The sequence below is a fragment of the Paroedura picta genome, chromosome 4, assembly GCF_049243985.1.
Source record: "Paroedura picta isolate Pp20150507F chromosome 4, Ppicta_v3.0, whole genome shotgun sequence".
Classification (NCBI taxonomy): domain Eukaryota; kingdom Metazoa; phylum Chordata; class Lepidosauria; order Squamata; family Gekkonidae; genus Paroedura; species Paroedura picta.
In genome coordinates, this window is record NC_135372.1 from 30814251 (window position 1) to 30829764 (window position 15514).

The 15514-nt window shown below is 48.5% G+C and overlaps 1 protein-coding gene across 1 annotated transcript in view; it reads left to right on the forward strand.

Moving 5' to 3' along the window:
• QSOX1 (quiescin sulfhydryl oxidase 1) overlaps window positions 1-15230 on the forward strand; it is a 93783-nt gene extending 78553 nt beyond the window's left edge. Inside the window, exon 12 of the mRNA XM_077332220.1 lies at window positions 8403-15230. Coding sequence (XP_077188335.1) covers window positions 8403-9226 — 824 coding nt within the window. The 3' untranslated portion in view covers window positions 9227-15230. The remainder of the gene's footprint in view (window positions 1-8402) is intronic.
• The last annotated feature ends 284 nt before the right edge of the window (window positions 15231-15514 follow it).

Sequence of the window (15514 nt, forward strand, 5' to 3'; positions counted from 1 at the left end):
TCAGCTCTTCATTTTGTGGGAAAGACGCTGTGGGAGATAAGCAGATAGGCCCACAGAAGCCCACTTGTGGGCACTATGGTGCCCAGGAGCTCCGTGTTGGAGATCAAAGCTTTGGTGCTTGTCCTTGGTCCTGTGCAGCCCTGTGAGGAGAAGCCACCACTAGCATGGTCCATAACCCACACAGTCTACCCAATTGTATGGGCCAAAAGCAAGACACGCACACTTTTGTCTGGACTAACGTGGGAGCAACATAGGCGGTAGCACCACTCATGCTAATGTTTAAGCATAGCTTTACAGGGGACAGAAAGTCTCTATAATTCAGTAGCACAGACCCTTCATTGTTTTCTTTTGGAGTTTTCCTTCTCTGCATCACCTGAAGATAGCAGTGGGGTGGGGGAAACGGTGGGGCATGTTGGCGTTCCATGGTCCTTCAAAGGGGGTTGGAAAACAAATTCAACTTCTTGTTCCTTAGGCTTGATATGGAACATGATGCTTCCCCGAGGTCACTTTGCACAGACTCTGCATTCCTTGTTTTAGCAGAGCTATAACCTGTGCTAAGCGTTGACAAGTTATATGTTTCTCTGCCGGAGAACCCTGGCTTTTCCAGATATTATTCCAGTGCGCTAACAAAACACTGGCAGATGCTTCGTAGAAGATGCTGAGCCCATGTAAAGTCACACGGAGATGGCTGTCTTACCAAGATCATGTTCAAAGTGGACCTGATAGACTGAGGATGGGATTCAGAATCAGAATCACACAGCTCGAAGAAACTGCAAAGGACCATCCAATCCAGCCCCCCACCTTCTCAGAGGCTTAAAAACCACATGCTCCTGACAGGTGCACGCCCAGGCTCCTCCTAAAAACGTCCAATGAAGGAGAGTTCACCACCCTCCAAGGCAGCATATTCCAGCTACCAACAGCCCTCACCCTCAGAAAATGCTTTCTGATATTTAAATGGAACCTCCTTTCCTATTATTGGAACCCCTTGCTCCTGGCAATAAACCAGCTGGCCCCCTCTTGGACATTGACTTTTGCATAGTTAAACCCAGCTCTCCTATCACCCCTGGCCCGCCTCTTCTCCAAGCTATGCTTACCCAACTCTCTCAGCCTCTCCTCGTAGGGCATGGACTCCAGCCCCTCAGCCACCCAAGTCGCCCTTCTCTGAACCCGTTCCAACTTGCCAACACCCTTCTTGAACTGTGAGGCCCAGAACTGGACACGATATTCCAAATGAGGTCTAACCAACGCAGAATAGAGTGGAATTAGAACTTCCCTTGCTCTAGATCCGGGGCTATTTGCTGCATTTATTGGCAGGGGCTCATGGGAATTGTAGTCCACGGACATCTGGAGAGCCACAGTTTGGCCACCCCTGCTGCAGATTCTATGCTTCTAGCGATGATTAGAATACGGAGGGAAGGTAAATAGCAAGGACAAGATAAAAGCCCTAACAAGCTGTTTCTCAATCTGATCGTCGCATTTTAAACCTAAATGGACTTTCTCCATGCTTGCTTAACGCACAATGCTCTTTCATCTTACTCCAGAGTAGATGGGCTACAGCAGCAATTGTAAATTCCATTCTAGGTTCCTGCAAAAAAATTTTTTTCTTAAGGTGGTCGAAGCTTCAGCCACATTTGACTGGATCTTTCCGTGCGCAGGAAACCCAAACAGAACTTTCAGTTAGTTGTACAGATGCCAAGTATCTCCTGCCGTGGAGGGGGCGGGGGGGGGCACAGACTGCCCCCCCATCTGCTGAGAGCAGCAGTGGGGCAGAAGGACAACCATGTCCCAAACATTGTTGTGTCACTTTCCAGGAAAACCCAGATGTGACATGGGGGAGCTCGAGGAATCACCAGAAATTCTGTCATTTTAACCATAGAGTTTCTGGTGGTTCCTAGAACTGCCCTATCATTTCCCCTGGAAGTGATGCAGCAATGTCACAGGTCCCCCGCCTGCCCCACCCCCAAACTTCCTGCCAGTTTACCCTTATGGGTAACTGTTTGTTTCTCAAACTTCATAGAGTGAGATGATTTCCCCTGACATACAGTATTTGGGTTGAAAGTGCAAGGGGAAATATGAAAGCCTGTTGATATTATTTGGGGAAAGTGGCCTAAAAGAAAGTCTTGGCCTTGTCACATTTTGTTTTCTCTGGCAAGAGCCAACTTTGTGTCATGGTTAAGAGTGGCGGCTTCTAATCCGGAGAGCCGGATTTGATTCCGCACTCCTTCACCTGCAGCCAACTGGGTGACCTTGGGCCAGTCCCAGTTCTCTCAGAGCTCTCTCAACCTCGCCTACCTGTTGTGAGGAGAGGACGGGTAGGCTATTGTAAGCCGTTTTGAGACTTATTCAGTTAGTAAAAAGCGGGGTACAAAACAATTCTCTACTGTTTCTCCTTCTCCTTCATTTCTCCTCCATCTTCTCCTCCTCATTCGCACTGTGATCTGCAGATGCCGCTGCCACCACCCTCCCTCATTCTAGCTGCACTTCTGATTGCTTTCGCCGTCCATTTCCCTCAGCACGGTGCCTTATTGCAGTGCCAACTGCCGTGCCTTTGGCCTTGAGTAATGAGGTGGGGTGAGGAGAGAGAAGACCATAAAATTGGGTTCTGAAATGCTCTGGTCTGGCTTGTTACTTTGCTGTCAGCAAAAGACAGGGAGAAAAGTATTTTCCGATTTAAAGCCTGGTCCCGTGGAAGCAAACTGCCCCTCTTTTCCTGAATCGCCTTCCCTTTGTCTCCTCTGAGGCTGTTTCTGCATTAGGATACCTACCTTGGTTTATCCTCACTTTGGATTGGATGCTGTGAGTCGACTTTAGGCTTTCCGCATTTGGGCTTTTCTCTCCTTATTTCCCAGGCTGAAATTCACAACCTGCTTTACGTGCTGAGTCCACTGGAGGCAGCCTCCCATCATGCTTTGCTCCCTTTCGCTTTTCCAAAAATTTGTTTTTGGCAAAATAGTGCCTGTTTGCACCTTTGTTTTCATTGCACCCCTTAATCCCACCCTTCTGTGCCCTTAATCGCCTCTCCCCCTTCCCCATATGTCCTGAATGTTTTTTTAAAAGCCCAGAGTTATAACATTGTAATGCGCTTTTTAAAAAACATTGAAACAGTGTTGTAACATGATCACCTTTAAAAAAAAAAGACAGATGTTTTGGAAGGGGGGGGAGGGGGGGAGGACCGACGGAAAGTGGCATTCCCAAATAACATAAAATAACAGCTGTGGGGAAAAACCCGATTGCATGCATTTTCATATTTGGCTGCCCTGAATTATACTCCATTAGTCCCCGCTTCAAAAAATGAGAACCGGTTTTCTGGGGCAAATCAGGGGGCAATTCAGATCTGCTCCCAAAGAGGCAAATTTCAGTGAGGAAATGAACAAAAAAAACTCGACCCTTTAAAAATGCAAATCCGAACAATATCCCTAGTGCAGAAACAGTCTGAGGAAGAAACAGGACGTGTCCTCATTTCTTGATCTGTAAGTCTCTGGCTTGCCAGTCTTGGGGCACAGGAATTTGGAGGAAAACAGGGAACGGCCAGACTCTTCCCTTCCTCCACTGGCCTCAGGGGACGGCCCTTTATTTCCTCTTGGTGGCTGTGGAGGAAGGTCGAGTCAAGGGAGGGAGAGGTGGGCGGGCCGACAGCCGGCCCTCGACAATAGAAGAACACGCAGCTGGTGGTGCCCAGCCAGGGGGGGGGGCAGCTACTAAATCTTCTTGGCCTGGGGTCTCCTAAAGGCTAACAGACACGTGCCCTGAAAGGGCTCTCCTCCCAAGCTAGCTCTCCCATGCGCCTTTCTCGGCCCACCCCTGCCGCCCACACGCCATCATGCACAGATGCCGTCCCTTGTCCCCCGGGCCTGCTGCCTCTGACACGGGGAGGAGCGGGCGACTTCTGTTCACAGACGAGGAGGGGGCAGGGCCTCATTTTTCAAGTCTGGCAATCAAAAGAATTGTTTCCTTTTCTTCCCCTCTTCCCTCGCCCCCCCGGGACACAAGCGCCACCTTGCCGAAGCACGTCCTTCAACGCTGCTTCACGCGGCTGAGCTTTATTTATTTTCATCTGATTTTCCCCATCCTCGGTTATTCACTCGAGACTGGAGTGGAGAGCGGCCACTTTCAGCATATTAAATCCTCTTCAGTGTTGCCGGAGGCACGCAGGGTGTCCGGCCTAAAACAGTGAGGCAGTTGTCAGCAGCTGCGAAGGAACGTCGACAAGTCCTAACTGCCTGTTATTCTGTAAACAAGAAAGCTAGGCTGACAGAGGACCAGTGGATGGTCCTGGCTGATGTTCCCCCGCCGCTGTGACACCGTCCTTTGGGGCATTGGCCAGACATGTGTTGGGCTGTCAATATATCAGCAAATCCCCCGAGTAGATCTCTTGAGAGCCAGCGTGGTATTGTGGTTGGGAGTGGCGCCTTCTAATCTGGCAACCCGGGTTTGATTCCCTGCTCCTCCACATGCAGCCATCTTGGGTGACCTTGGGGTTGTCACAGTCCCGATAGTGCTGTTCTGATGGAGCAGTCCTGTCAGAGCTCTCTCACCCTCACCTACCTCGCAGGGTGTTTGTTGTGTGGAGCGGAAGGGAAGGCAACTGTAAGCCGTTTTGAGACTATTTCGGGCCTTGAAAAGTGGGGTATAAACGCCAACTTTTTTCCTTGTAATGGGTATTAAAAGCGTCCACTAGTATGCAAGTTAATGCATGTAAAAATATACACCCTTCACACTTTCTGTCTAATCTTCTTCATGACTGAGGCCAGGGATGGCCCAGCTGTGGCTCTCCAGATGCCCACAGACTACAATTACCATGAGAAAGATGGCTGCAAAGTAGATTCCCTGTAGTCCCTGAACATGCCAGCATTTTAATCTGCACTCCCGCTTGAAACAAGGCCGGCCGGGTGTAATTGAATATCCCTCCAAGGCTGTTTGAGCATCCGACCTTTCAGGGGAAGCAGGAACAGGTCTCTGTCTACTGGCATTGGCGCTTGCAAGCTTCCAGAGGCATCCGGCTAAAGGTTGCTAGAAGCGACCGATTGGCCTCGGTGGGCCTCAGGCCTAATTGAGCGCGGTGGATCTCCTGTTAACTGGAACGGGGCCCTTTTGTGTCGCTCTGCAGGAGAGCATGTCCAGCTTTCATGCGCGCATCGAGCCCCGGCCATTGTAATTTCATTTCCCGTGTAATTTTATTTGCGCTTTTCTTTCCAGCGGGTTTAAGCAGGACTGAGCCAAAGCTTTTCACCCCATCCCCCTACCCCGTTTGTGGCCAAAGCCCTGCGACCTCTGATTTAATTTAAAATGTTGGCGGCCGGTCTTCTGTTCCCGGTGCAGAATGCTTGTACGCGTCTGTGCAGGTTGGCTTTTTCTGGGGGAGGCCCTCGTTCAGATCTGCTTTGACTGGGATAGTGCTGGGCAAACTGGCATCTCTCCCCCTGCAAGGACGAACAGGGCTGTGAGCTGTGGGAAAATTGCCTTTCCCAAGCCGTGTGTCCTCAGGAGGTGGGACCTTGGCTCAACAGCAGAAGGTAGGTTTGGCATGCAGAAGGTCCCAGGTTCAATCCCCGGCACCTCCAGTTTAAAGTATGAGAGAGTAGGTGATGTGAAAGAACTCTTCTCAGATGGCCCTGGAATGTTTTCTTGAATGGGTGGGGGTTAATGAATTTTAAATATGTATTTTCAGATTTGTTAAACATGTATCAGGTGATAGGACCATATATGGACATGTTGACTCCCCCAATGGCCAATGATGGGCCTGGAGGGGGTGGGAAGGGGAGGGGCCCCAGGTGGGCGTGTCCACAGCCCTGCTTCCCAAGCACATTCTGCAAAATTGTGCCACTTCTGGGGTTTCTCAAAGCCTGAAGAACGTTTCAGAGGTTTCTTAACAATAACAAAAAATTGAGAAAGGCTTATGTAGGCCCTTGATGATCTGTTAAAGAAAAACACAAAAGCATCTGATTTTTAAGTCCCCAAGAAAGTAGGGGGTTGGATTTGGATGGCTCTTTGGGCTCTCTTCCAGCCCTTTGTGATTCTGGTTCAGCATTTCAATGGATATTGGTAGTGTGCCCTCTCTGGGCTGCCATTCCAGGGCCTGAGAATGACTGGGCATTTGTACGCTTGGAATGCATATTGAGGGCAGTGATGATCACTCAGTGGCTCTGGAGGCACCTGTGGCTCTTCTGAGCGCCATTCCTGAACGTGGCCTTGCTTCATGTTTCAGGAAATTGGGCAAGGCTTTTGCCTGGGGCAGCTGCAGTTGACAGGTGGTTCCCCCTTTGCAGAGAGAGAGAGAAAGAGAGAATTCTGGGCAACTTGGAAGCTGTTTCCCTCACTACAGACACACCGATGTCAAACCTTATTTATTCATTCATTTCTGTAAAACTTTGCTGCCTTTCCACCCCCAAAATAGCTTCACCTGCTGGCAAAAGTGCTAGAGAGAGACAGGTGAAACTCACTGCGGGGAGGGAGTTACAGAGTTTTGGAACCTTAGCCAGACTTAGAGCAAAAGATGCATCCTGTCAATTGGGAGCTCAGGTGAGTAGAGATGAGGATAAGCTGGCTCACAAACCTTTGTCGGTGATGAATTTTGGCCAGTTTGTGGTATACCTGTAAACCACAAAAGTTGGGTTTGTGCCCATCCCTGCAGATGACCATCCTGTGTCTTTTCCCTCTGTGACAGATGCTTGCACATAAGTCTTCATCCACACATGGATCTCCCTTGCTGAAATACATTGCAATACATTGTAGGAAGATATTTATATGATACATATACGAACTTAATCCGGTATGTAAGGCTGCCTCCATGTTTGCGGAGGGCCTCAAAAGCATCCCCTGCGATGGCATAGGCAACAAGTGGAGCAGAAACGGTGTGGACACACCCACACTGCCCCTGCTGCTCCTTATCTTAGTCAAAAATCATACAATGATGATCTATGAGGTCTGAGGAGGTCTGAGGATTGTCTTGCAAGCCAGGCAAGGGACATTCAGAGCTGGTTTGCCCTTGGCCTGCCTCTGTGTCATGACTCCTAGTATTCCTTGGAGGAACTCCATCTAAATCCTTGCAGGTCTCCCATCCAAATACTCTCCAGGGTCAGTCCTGCTTAGCTGTTGAGATCTGATGGGATTAGGCTTGCCTGGGCTATCTAGCTCATGGCTTTTCTTCCTTGTAATGCTACAGCAGGGGTAGTCAAACTGCAGCAAATGCTGGCAGGGGCTCATGGGAATTGTAGTCCATGGACATCTGGAGGGCTGCCCCTGTGCTACAGCATGTCTTAGCTGGGAAACAAAACCGATAGCCCTTTACAAGGGAGAGGAGTGGTTTGGGTTTGCAAATTGTGTCCTACCATTTTGAAAAATGGAGTCTAATTCTATAGTTGGTATGGGGGGGGGGGGAGAGTGTCCAGGCAGACCCTCTGTCTTCATTCTCCCCTTTATACTAGATCCAATTAAATTTTTGATTTTGCTAGATTACAGGGTGACGGGAATGAAAGCTGTGTGAGTAGTGGCCCAGGGTGAGCATAGTCCACAGAGAACACATCCTGTCATCTTCATGATGGCAACTTCTTAAAATCCACTTTGGTTTCCCTGAGAGCGAGTGTGGTGTAGTGGTTAAGAGTGGCAGCCTCTAATCTGGAGGGACGGACCAGAACCAATGGGATGAAATTAATGCGAAAGAAATTCCATCTAAACCTCCGGAAGAAGTTCCTGACAGTCAGAGTGGTTCCTCAGTGGAACATGCTTTCTCGGGAGGTGGTGGGTTCTCCATCTTTGGAGATTTTTAAACAGAGGTTGGATAGCCATCTGACGGAGAGGCTGATTCTTTGAAGGCTCAAGGGGGTGGCAGGTTACAGTGGATGAGCGATAGGGCTGTGAGTGTCCTGCATAGTGCTGGGGGTTGGACTAGATGACTCAGGAGGTCCCTTCCAACTCTGTGATTCTATGATTCTTCCTTCACATGCAGCCAGCTGGGTGACCTTGGGCCAGTCCGAGCTCTCTCTGTGTCACAAGGTGCATGTCATGGAGCTGGAGGAAAGGAAGGCGATGGTCAATTTAATGTTATTTATTAATTAATTGATTTATATACTCCCCTTCTCGGACTTGCCATCACTGGATGGTGAGCGACAATTAATTCTAACATAATAAAACAATAACAGTGCATTTCAAAATGCTATTTAAATCGTTATTGGCACCAGTGGTTGTCACTGAGACTGGAATGATGTTAATTATTTCTGATGTTGACTAAGCAGGGGAGGGAGGCCTGATATTTACATGGTATAATGTCTTGGCTGGCCTCAACCATAGGCCCAGCAGAAGAGCTCCATCTTGCAGTCCTGGCAGAACTTGGCAAGCTTTCTTGAGACTCCATAAGGTAGAGAAAAGCGGTGTCTAAAAACTAACTCATTGTTATTATTATTCAGGTACCGAAAGTGACGACCCCCGATTTCCCAAGATGCAGTGGCCTCCCCAGATATTGTGTTGGTCGTGCCAGTTAATCATCAACGGGAGACGCATGTGGGATGAGAGGGCCGTCCTGAGGTTCTTCAAGTCGCACTTCTCGAGGAACAACATCTACTTGGATTACATGACCTTCGAGAGGGGGAGGTATGGTCGCGACATTGAGGAGCGCGACGTCAAAGCTGAAGGAAACCTGGAGGAAGGAGGAGAGGAGAACCGCCGAGGAGCTGAGGAGGAGTTTGAAGGAGACACCAGGAGGACTGAGAAGCCCGAACGAGGGAAGGAGGAGAAAAAGCCTTCTGGCTCGGACCGGTCCGGTGCTTCTGAGCCACGCAAGCCGAGCATTATCAAGATGGGCAAGACGGCCAAAGCGAGAGAGCTGGAGGACGACATTGTCGATCTGGATTCCTTCAGCGAGCAGCATTACAAGAGCAAAGCTTTGAAAGCGGCCCCCCAGGCTAGCGACAGAAACAGGCGGAGTCGCAGAGACACGGGGCTGGTGCCGATGGAGGGCGAGCCTTTTGATTACGACGCTGTCTGGGAACGCCTCAAGCACAAGGGCTTGGGAGCCCAGCAGATCATGGAAGGGGAAGTGGGTGGAGAGGGCGGGACTTCCCGGAGGAGGAGCCAATGGTTCCACTTACTGGGAGTCGGCTTTTCCCAGCTGGATGTCAGCTTGTGCATTCTCCTGTACCTCATCTCCTCCATGTGCCTGTTTGGCATGTACACTTTCTTCCGCATGCGCATGCGGCACCGCAAGGGCCGCCCAAGCTTCCCGTTGGCCTGAAAGAGAAGCTGGCAAGCTGCAACCAATAGGGTAGGGTCACAGGAGAAGGGGTGTCCGGTGTGGGGGAGCTTCTCACCTACAATTCATGCTCTGGTTTGCAGAAACAAAGTCCAGCGATGCGCACATGCCGTGTCAGTCATGCTCGCTGCTCCTTGCTTTAAAACACACAGATGTGGCAAGTAGGAGAGGGGCATTGGGGGGCCTGCTTCTGTAGGAAAAGTCAGTAATGCAGGAAGCTTGGCTGTGGCATGGAATGCATGCATTTTGCATTTGTATGTATGTTCCAGAGCACAAATTGTAGCGCCAGAAGTCAGCTTTTATGTCCAAAGGGAGGGGGTTTCTGTTCCAGGCCGTTTTGAGCAAGAGAGATTCTGCGGGTGGTGGTGGGGGAATCTTCTTTGGAAAAATTAGCCAGAATCATCCTAATCTCCCTAGACACATGTAGCATGATCCTCCTCCAGAGAATCAAGAGTGCGCTGGTAGGTGTTTTTACTGCAGCCAGTTCGGGACCAGCAGCAAAGGGGCTGCATTGAACTATTCCTTGGACAGAGAACTCTTTTGTCATTTTTTAAAAAGCTGCTATTTCCAGATTAGAGACTATTGAGCATGGGAGTTCGCAGGTGCCAATCTGACATTTACATGGCGAGTCGAGGCGGCGCTGAACCCCGTTTTCTCGCCTGAAGGATCCCCTTTTGGCCCATCCTGAATTTCGAAACAGAAGCACAGTCTAAACTGGCCTGTCGGGGAGATCCCTCGAGACGTTTGTTTGTTTCTAAAGAGAACTGGATTCAAAAAGCTGCTGAGCCATTGCTGAACGGTATTCAATAAAGCCAGCATGCGAGGGGGTTGCTGAGCTTCTAGCGGATCTCTCTCTTTCAAACATACACAGAACTCTCCTCCCCGCCCCACCCCTCAGGGTATAATTTTGGTTTAAAAAAATCATACGGTGCCTATAGTGGCACAGATGTGCAAGTTTATGGAGTCCCTCTGCAGACGGTTGCTGCATTGCAGCAGGCCTCTGTTTGTTGTCTGCCTCTCTCACGCTGCCCTCCTTCCTCCATTTTTTGCTGCTGCCGCCAACCTAAACCTGCTCCCTTGAGCTTTCCTGCCTGTTTACTTCTTGCCTTGGTCCTTGACCCCCTGGTTCCTTATGCCTTCACAATGCTATACCTACTGCCCTCCTCCAGTCTCCCAGAATTCCAGCAAATCCATGGGACAGGAAAGAAAGGAACCAGGGCAAAGGTGGCTGGGTGGGGAATGTCTTCTTTTGATGGTGATTTTTGGAACATCGACTTGGCTGCTTGGTTCTAATGCACAGGATAATTATCCTTGAGAACCATAACTCTTTGTGCGCATGGATTCAGGTGGTCTGAAGCAGCAAAGTTTGAGTCCAACGGCACTGCTAAGACCTGGTTTGTATGGCCAAGAACAGATACCAGTGGCCATGCTGCCCCTTGTTTTTGTAACCCCATACTTGGACTGTTGTAACTTTACAGCTAGACTACTTTAATGGGCCCTATGTGGGGCAGCCCTTGAAGACAACCCCCAAAGCTAAGCAGCTTGTTCAGAGTGCGGCAGCTCAGCTGTTTTCAGGGGTTGAAGAGAACACATTTGCGTGATTTGGCAGTCAAACAAAGTTTGAGTCCAGTGATGTTTTATTCAAGGTCTAAGCTTTCATGTGCATGCACTCTTCGTCAGATTCTTATACCTTGAATAAAACTTTGCTGGACTTCAAGGTACCAGCGGACTCAAACTTTGTTCTTGCTGTGTATGTAAGTAACAGAAGTGGTGGCTGGGATTTAGGATGGGTTCTGATTGGACAGGACAGCCAGAGGGTTGTAGAGGACCTCTAGGGCCCCTGCTGGATCATGTCCTTCCTTTCCTGGGTGGAGAGTATAAAACGGTGAGGTCTTAAAAATAGTAAGGAATGGCACCAGCCAAATGAATCAACTGTGGTAATGACACCTCCAGTATTAAGAGAAGGGATGAGCCAGCATGGTGCAGAGATGACGCTGCTGGGCCTACAATGTGGTACATCCCGGGCTTGAATCCGCATTCGCTGGCAGGGGCTCCTGGGAATTGTAGTCCATGGACATCTGGAGGGCCGCAGTTTGACTACCCCTGGGTTAAAAGGTAGTACCTCATGGGACTATTGCAAGGATTAGATGGGGAAAGGAGAATCATGCATAGAGCTTTCAGTGCCAGGGAAGAAGGCATAAAATGCACTAAACAGTCAGAAAGGGATGATATCAGAGCCCATCCATCCCATGCATGTTGGACAATGCACTTGAGAATGATAAGGATACCTTTCTTAGCATAAGACAAACTCAAGTGGGTAGCCGTGTTGGTCTGAAGCAGCACAACAAAACAAAATCAGAGTCCAGTGGCACCTTTAAGACCAGCAAAGATTTATTCGAGGCGTGAGCTTTCGAGTGCTTGCACTCGAAAGCTCACGCCTTGAATAAATCTTTGCTGGTCTTAAAGGTGCTACTGGACTCTGTTTTGTTGGCATAAGATAAGTGAGACAATGCGCTTTTCAGTGTGTTTTTGCAGCTGGATCTTCCTGTGCGGAACAGGAAAACCTACTTCAAAAGTGCATTGTCCAATGTGTGCAGAATGGAGTGACGCTGGAGATGTCATCCCTTTGGTAATCTGGCTTGTAAACAAGATGTACCCAATCCAAAAAGAGCCACAGTACATAGATAATGTAGGATCAAACAGCCCAGCAGGAACTGTACATGGCAAAACGACTTCAATGAGACAACGCAAAGAGAAAACGTTTTTCCCAAACAACATTGTTGTCTAATAGTTTCAGCATTGTAACCAGCCGTGGTTAAACATGATAGCAATTAAAGTTAGAAATAATTAGGATTCAAAAAAAGCCACCCTTTAGAGCTTATTTTTCACCTAAATGCCTTCTTAACAGAATTATTTGCTAAAATCAAAACAGGTCAGACAAGGCGACCAAATTTAGGATGTTTTCTTGCACCAGAAAGTTGCCTTCCCCCCCCCCCTGGGAGCCAGTTTTGAACCTTGGTAGCCAGCGTGAGCTCTGTACTGCTTTGTTTTCAGCAAATGATTATTTGAAGAAGGCGTTTAGCTGAAGAATACAATCTAACTGGTGGCTTTTTCAATCATCATGACTATTCTGAAATAAGACATGGCAGATCTCCCGTCACAGCAAAGAGGTACCCAATGTTATTAACATGAAGAGATTAGCCCTGTTCAAGATGGAGAAGGGTGAACAATGGGGCAACATTTGATACAGGTGGATCCTGCAGTCTTTGAGTTCCTTGAAGAAGCACCAGTCCCCCACCCACCCACCCAGCCAGCCAGCCAGCCAGCCAGCCAGCCAGCTTTTCTTCTCCTTTGCTCTTAACATCATACCAACTGGTTTTAGCTTGATGTGTCCTCACCTTCCTTTGCCAGCCAACATGCTTGTTTTGTGCACAAGTGCCTTATATTCCGTCCTCCTAATAAACAGGTGGTTGAAGAGCTTGAATATTAAAGGTCCAGTGACACCTTTAAGACCTTTAAGTTTGTATGGACAAGAACTGACATCAGTGGCCATGCTGCCCCTTGTTTTTGTAATCTCTGTTGTAACTGTACTGCTGGACTACTGTAATGTGCCCTACATGGGGCAGCCCTGGAAGACAACCTAAAAAGCTTAGCAACTTGTTCATGGTGTGGCAGTTCAGCTCTTTTCAGGGGTTGTTTTACATATTGTTTTAAAATGCTGTTTTCATGTTCAAATGGCTTCATAACAAAGTTTGAGTCCAGGGGCACCTTAAGTTTGATTTAAGGTATAAGCTTTCGTGGGAAAGGAAAGAAAGAAAGAAAGAAAGAAAGAAAGAAAGAAAGAAAGAAAGAAAGAAAGAAAGAAAGAAAGAAAGAAAGAAAGAAAGAAAGAAAGAAAGAAAGAAAGAAGTGAGCAAGGAAGTTCTGTGGATTTAGTCTCTCCTTTGTAAGGGAACTCACTAGCTAACTTCATGCAAGTCACAGGTTCTCCAGGGTCCATAGCAAAGGGAGAGATAAACCCTGGTTCTGCCTTCCAAAGCTTATCAGAAGTATTACTGAAGTAACAACACAGGAAGTGCTTTGAACACTTGGAAATCCATTTTAGAACTACATCTTCATAATGGCAGCATTAAGACACATGTGTTTTCTTTCCCCTGTTATGCCTCTAGGAGCACATTCAGGGGAGAGCCCCTTCCTTTTATTTCATTAGTCTTGTCTCTGTTATCACTGCCCCCCCCCCAGCATTATTCAAATCCTAGGTGGTGTTGGCAGCTTGGCACCACTTTTTTTACCTCTGGCGGTGGCATTCTGGAAAAGGTTTTGGGCAGGGGGCATGAACCACACTGATAAAACATTCTGGAGGGGACACATCATGAGTAGCTTTTCTATCCCTTCTCTTATTGCTTGAGTCCCGGAGAGGGGTTTTTGATGTGGAAACACATCTACTGGTGCACCCCCTGAAACGGAAATGACTATGGACTTTTGGCCTGCTCCAGGGAGTGTGCCAGTAGATGTGAAGACAGGAGGCAGCGGTGTGACCGGGGCTCTTCAAGCCAGTTGCAGAAGACAGCTGGCAGAGTTGGCGGCTGGCCAGGCCAGGTCTTCCACGACCAGTTCCACCATCAGGAGTGTGGGGCCAGGCATGGAAGATGGGCGGTGGAGATGGCACAGCAAGTGGGGCTCCTGTATAGCCTGTATAGCCACCTTTGCCTCCACTACCTGTCTTCCACGCTCAGGCCTACACTCCTTCCAGAATCAGGTTGTTGCAGATTATGTGTTTCCATTTAATCTGCAACAATCTGATTCTCAGAAATGTGTGTGTGGGGGGGGTAGGGATAATTTATGGCATTGTGTAGAGTCGGGATGGCCAATTTCTGTGCCCACTTTCATCTGGGCCAAGCAGGTGGGAAGGGGACATGCAGCTGAGCAGCAGGAGTCCTCATGCCCTCAGCAGGGGTGAGGTAGAAATGGTCTGGGGGGGGGGGGGTTAATATGCTTCCAGATAGAGCCTCCCTTTGAATGGCAAGATGGCTGTTCCATGTTCTCTTTCAAACCTTTCCAGGACGTGCCTCAGATACCAATCAAATTTTTAAGGAGGTTCAATGACAGAGCGATGAGAACCTGGCTGAAGTTGTCCATCCCTTATGTAGATTGCACACACTTTGGGGAAGGGATTTTTCAACTGATTCCATAGTGTGCAATACTCTGGCATTCTGTTCTTAGGGCAGTGGTAGGGAGCCCTCCGGCCATATCTTCCCCACTTCTCCACTCGCAGCAAGCCGGGTGATCTTGGACTAGTCACAGCTCTCTTAGAGCTCACTTAGAGCAGTTTTCTCAGCCCCACCTACCTCACAGGGCGTCTGTTGTGGGGAGAGGGAGGGAAAGGTGTTCGTAAGCTGTTTGGGGACTCCTTCGGGTAGTGACACGGGTAGTATTAAAAACCCACTCCTCCTCTACTTCTGGGTTTTCCAGGCAGGTACAGCTGCCATGTGCTCATGCTAGAACCCTGAAAGACATAAATTCAGGCTTCACATTCCTGGGAAATCCACACATTGCTCTCTTAACATGGCATGCAAGTATTCAAAATAAAGTGTATTCCAGGGACGTGTGTTCATGAAATGCGTGGGTGGTGGGCTCCCAATTGCCAAGAAGAGCGCACTGCCTGCGCATCGTCTCAGTGCCTGGCTACTCCGGTCTCTCAGTGAGCAAGAAGCAAGTTGCACAAAGCCACCGGATTGTGTGTTGTATGAAGTGCGTTTTAAATGCAGCTGTGTTACGGCCAAATTGTCTTTTCCCCTTTTCTCTGTTGTCTGTTTTAAACTCTTTTTGTTGTTGATGTCATTGTTGGTTTGTTCGTTAAAAACACCAAGGTTACCTTAAAAAAAATGGTTTGTGTGAAGCTTTACAAAGACCTGACGTTTTCTTTCAGGCACGGTGTTGGCCTTGTCACTGCACTAAGACCCTCTGATAAAAACTTGATTTCCCAGCATGTGGTCACTTGTGTTCTTGTATATCTGTTGCACCTAGAATCCTAGAATCGTAGAGTTGGAAGGGGCCATACAGGCCATCTAGTCCAACCCCCTGCTCTACACAGGATCAGCCCTAAGCATCCTAAACTAAAGCATCCAAGAAAAGTGTCTATCCAACCTTTGCTTGAAGACTGCCAGTGAGGGGGAGTTCACCACCTCCTTAGGCAGCCTATTCCATTGCTGAACTATTAGAGTAGTTCACAGTCACATTTTGTTCCTGATATCTAGCCTATATCGCTGT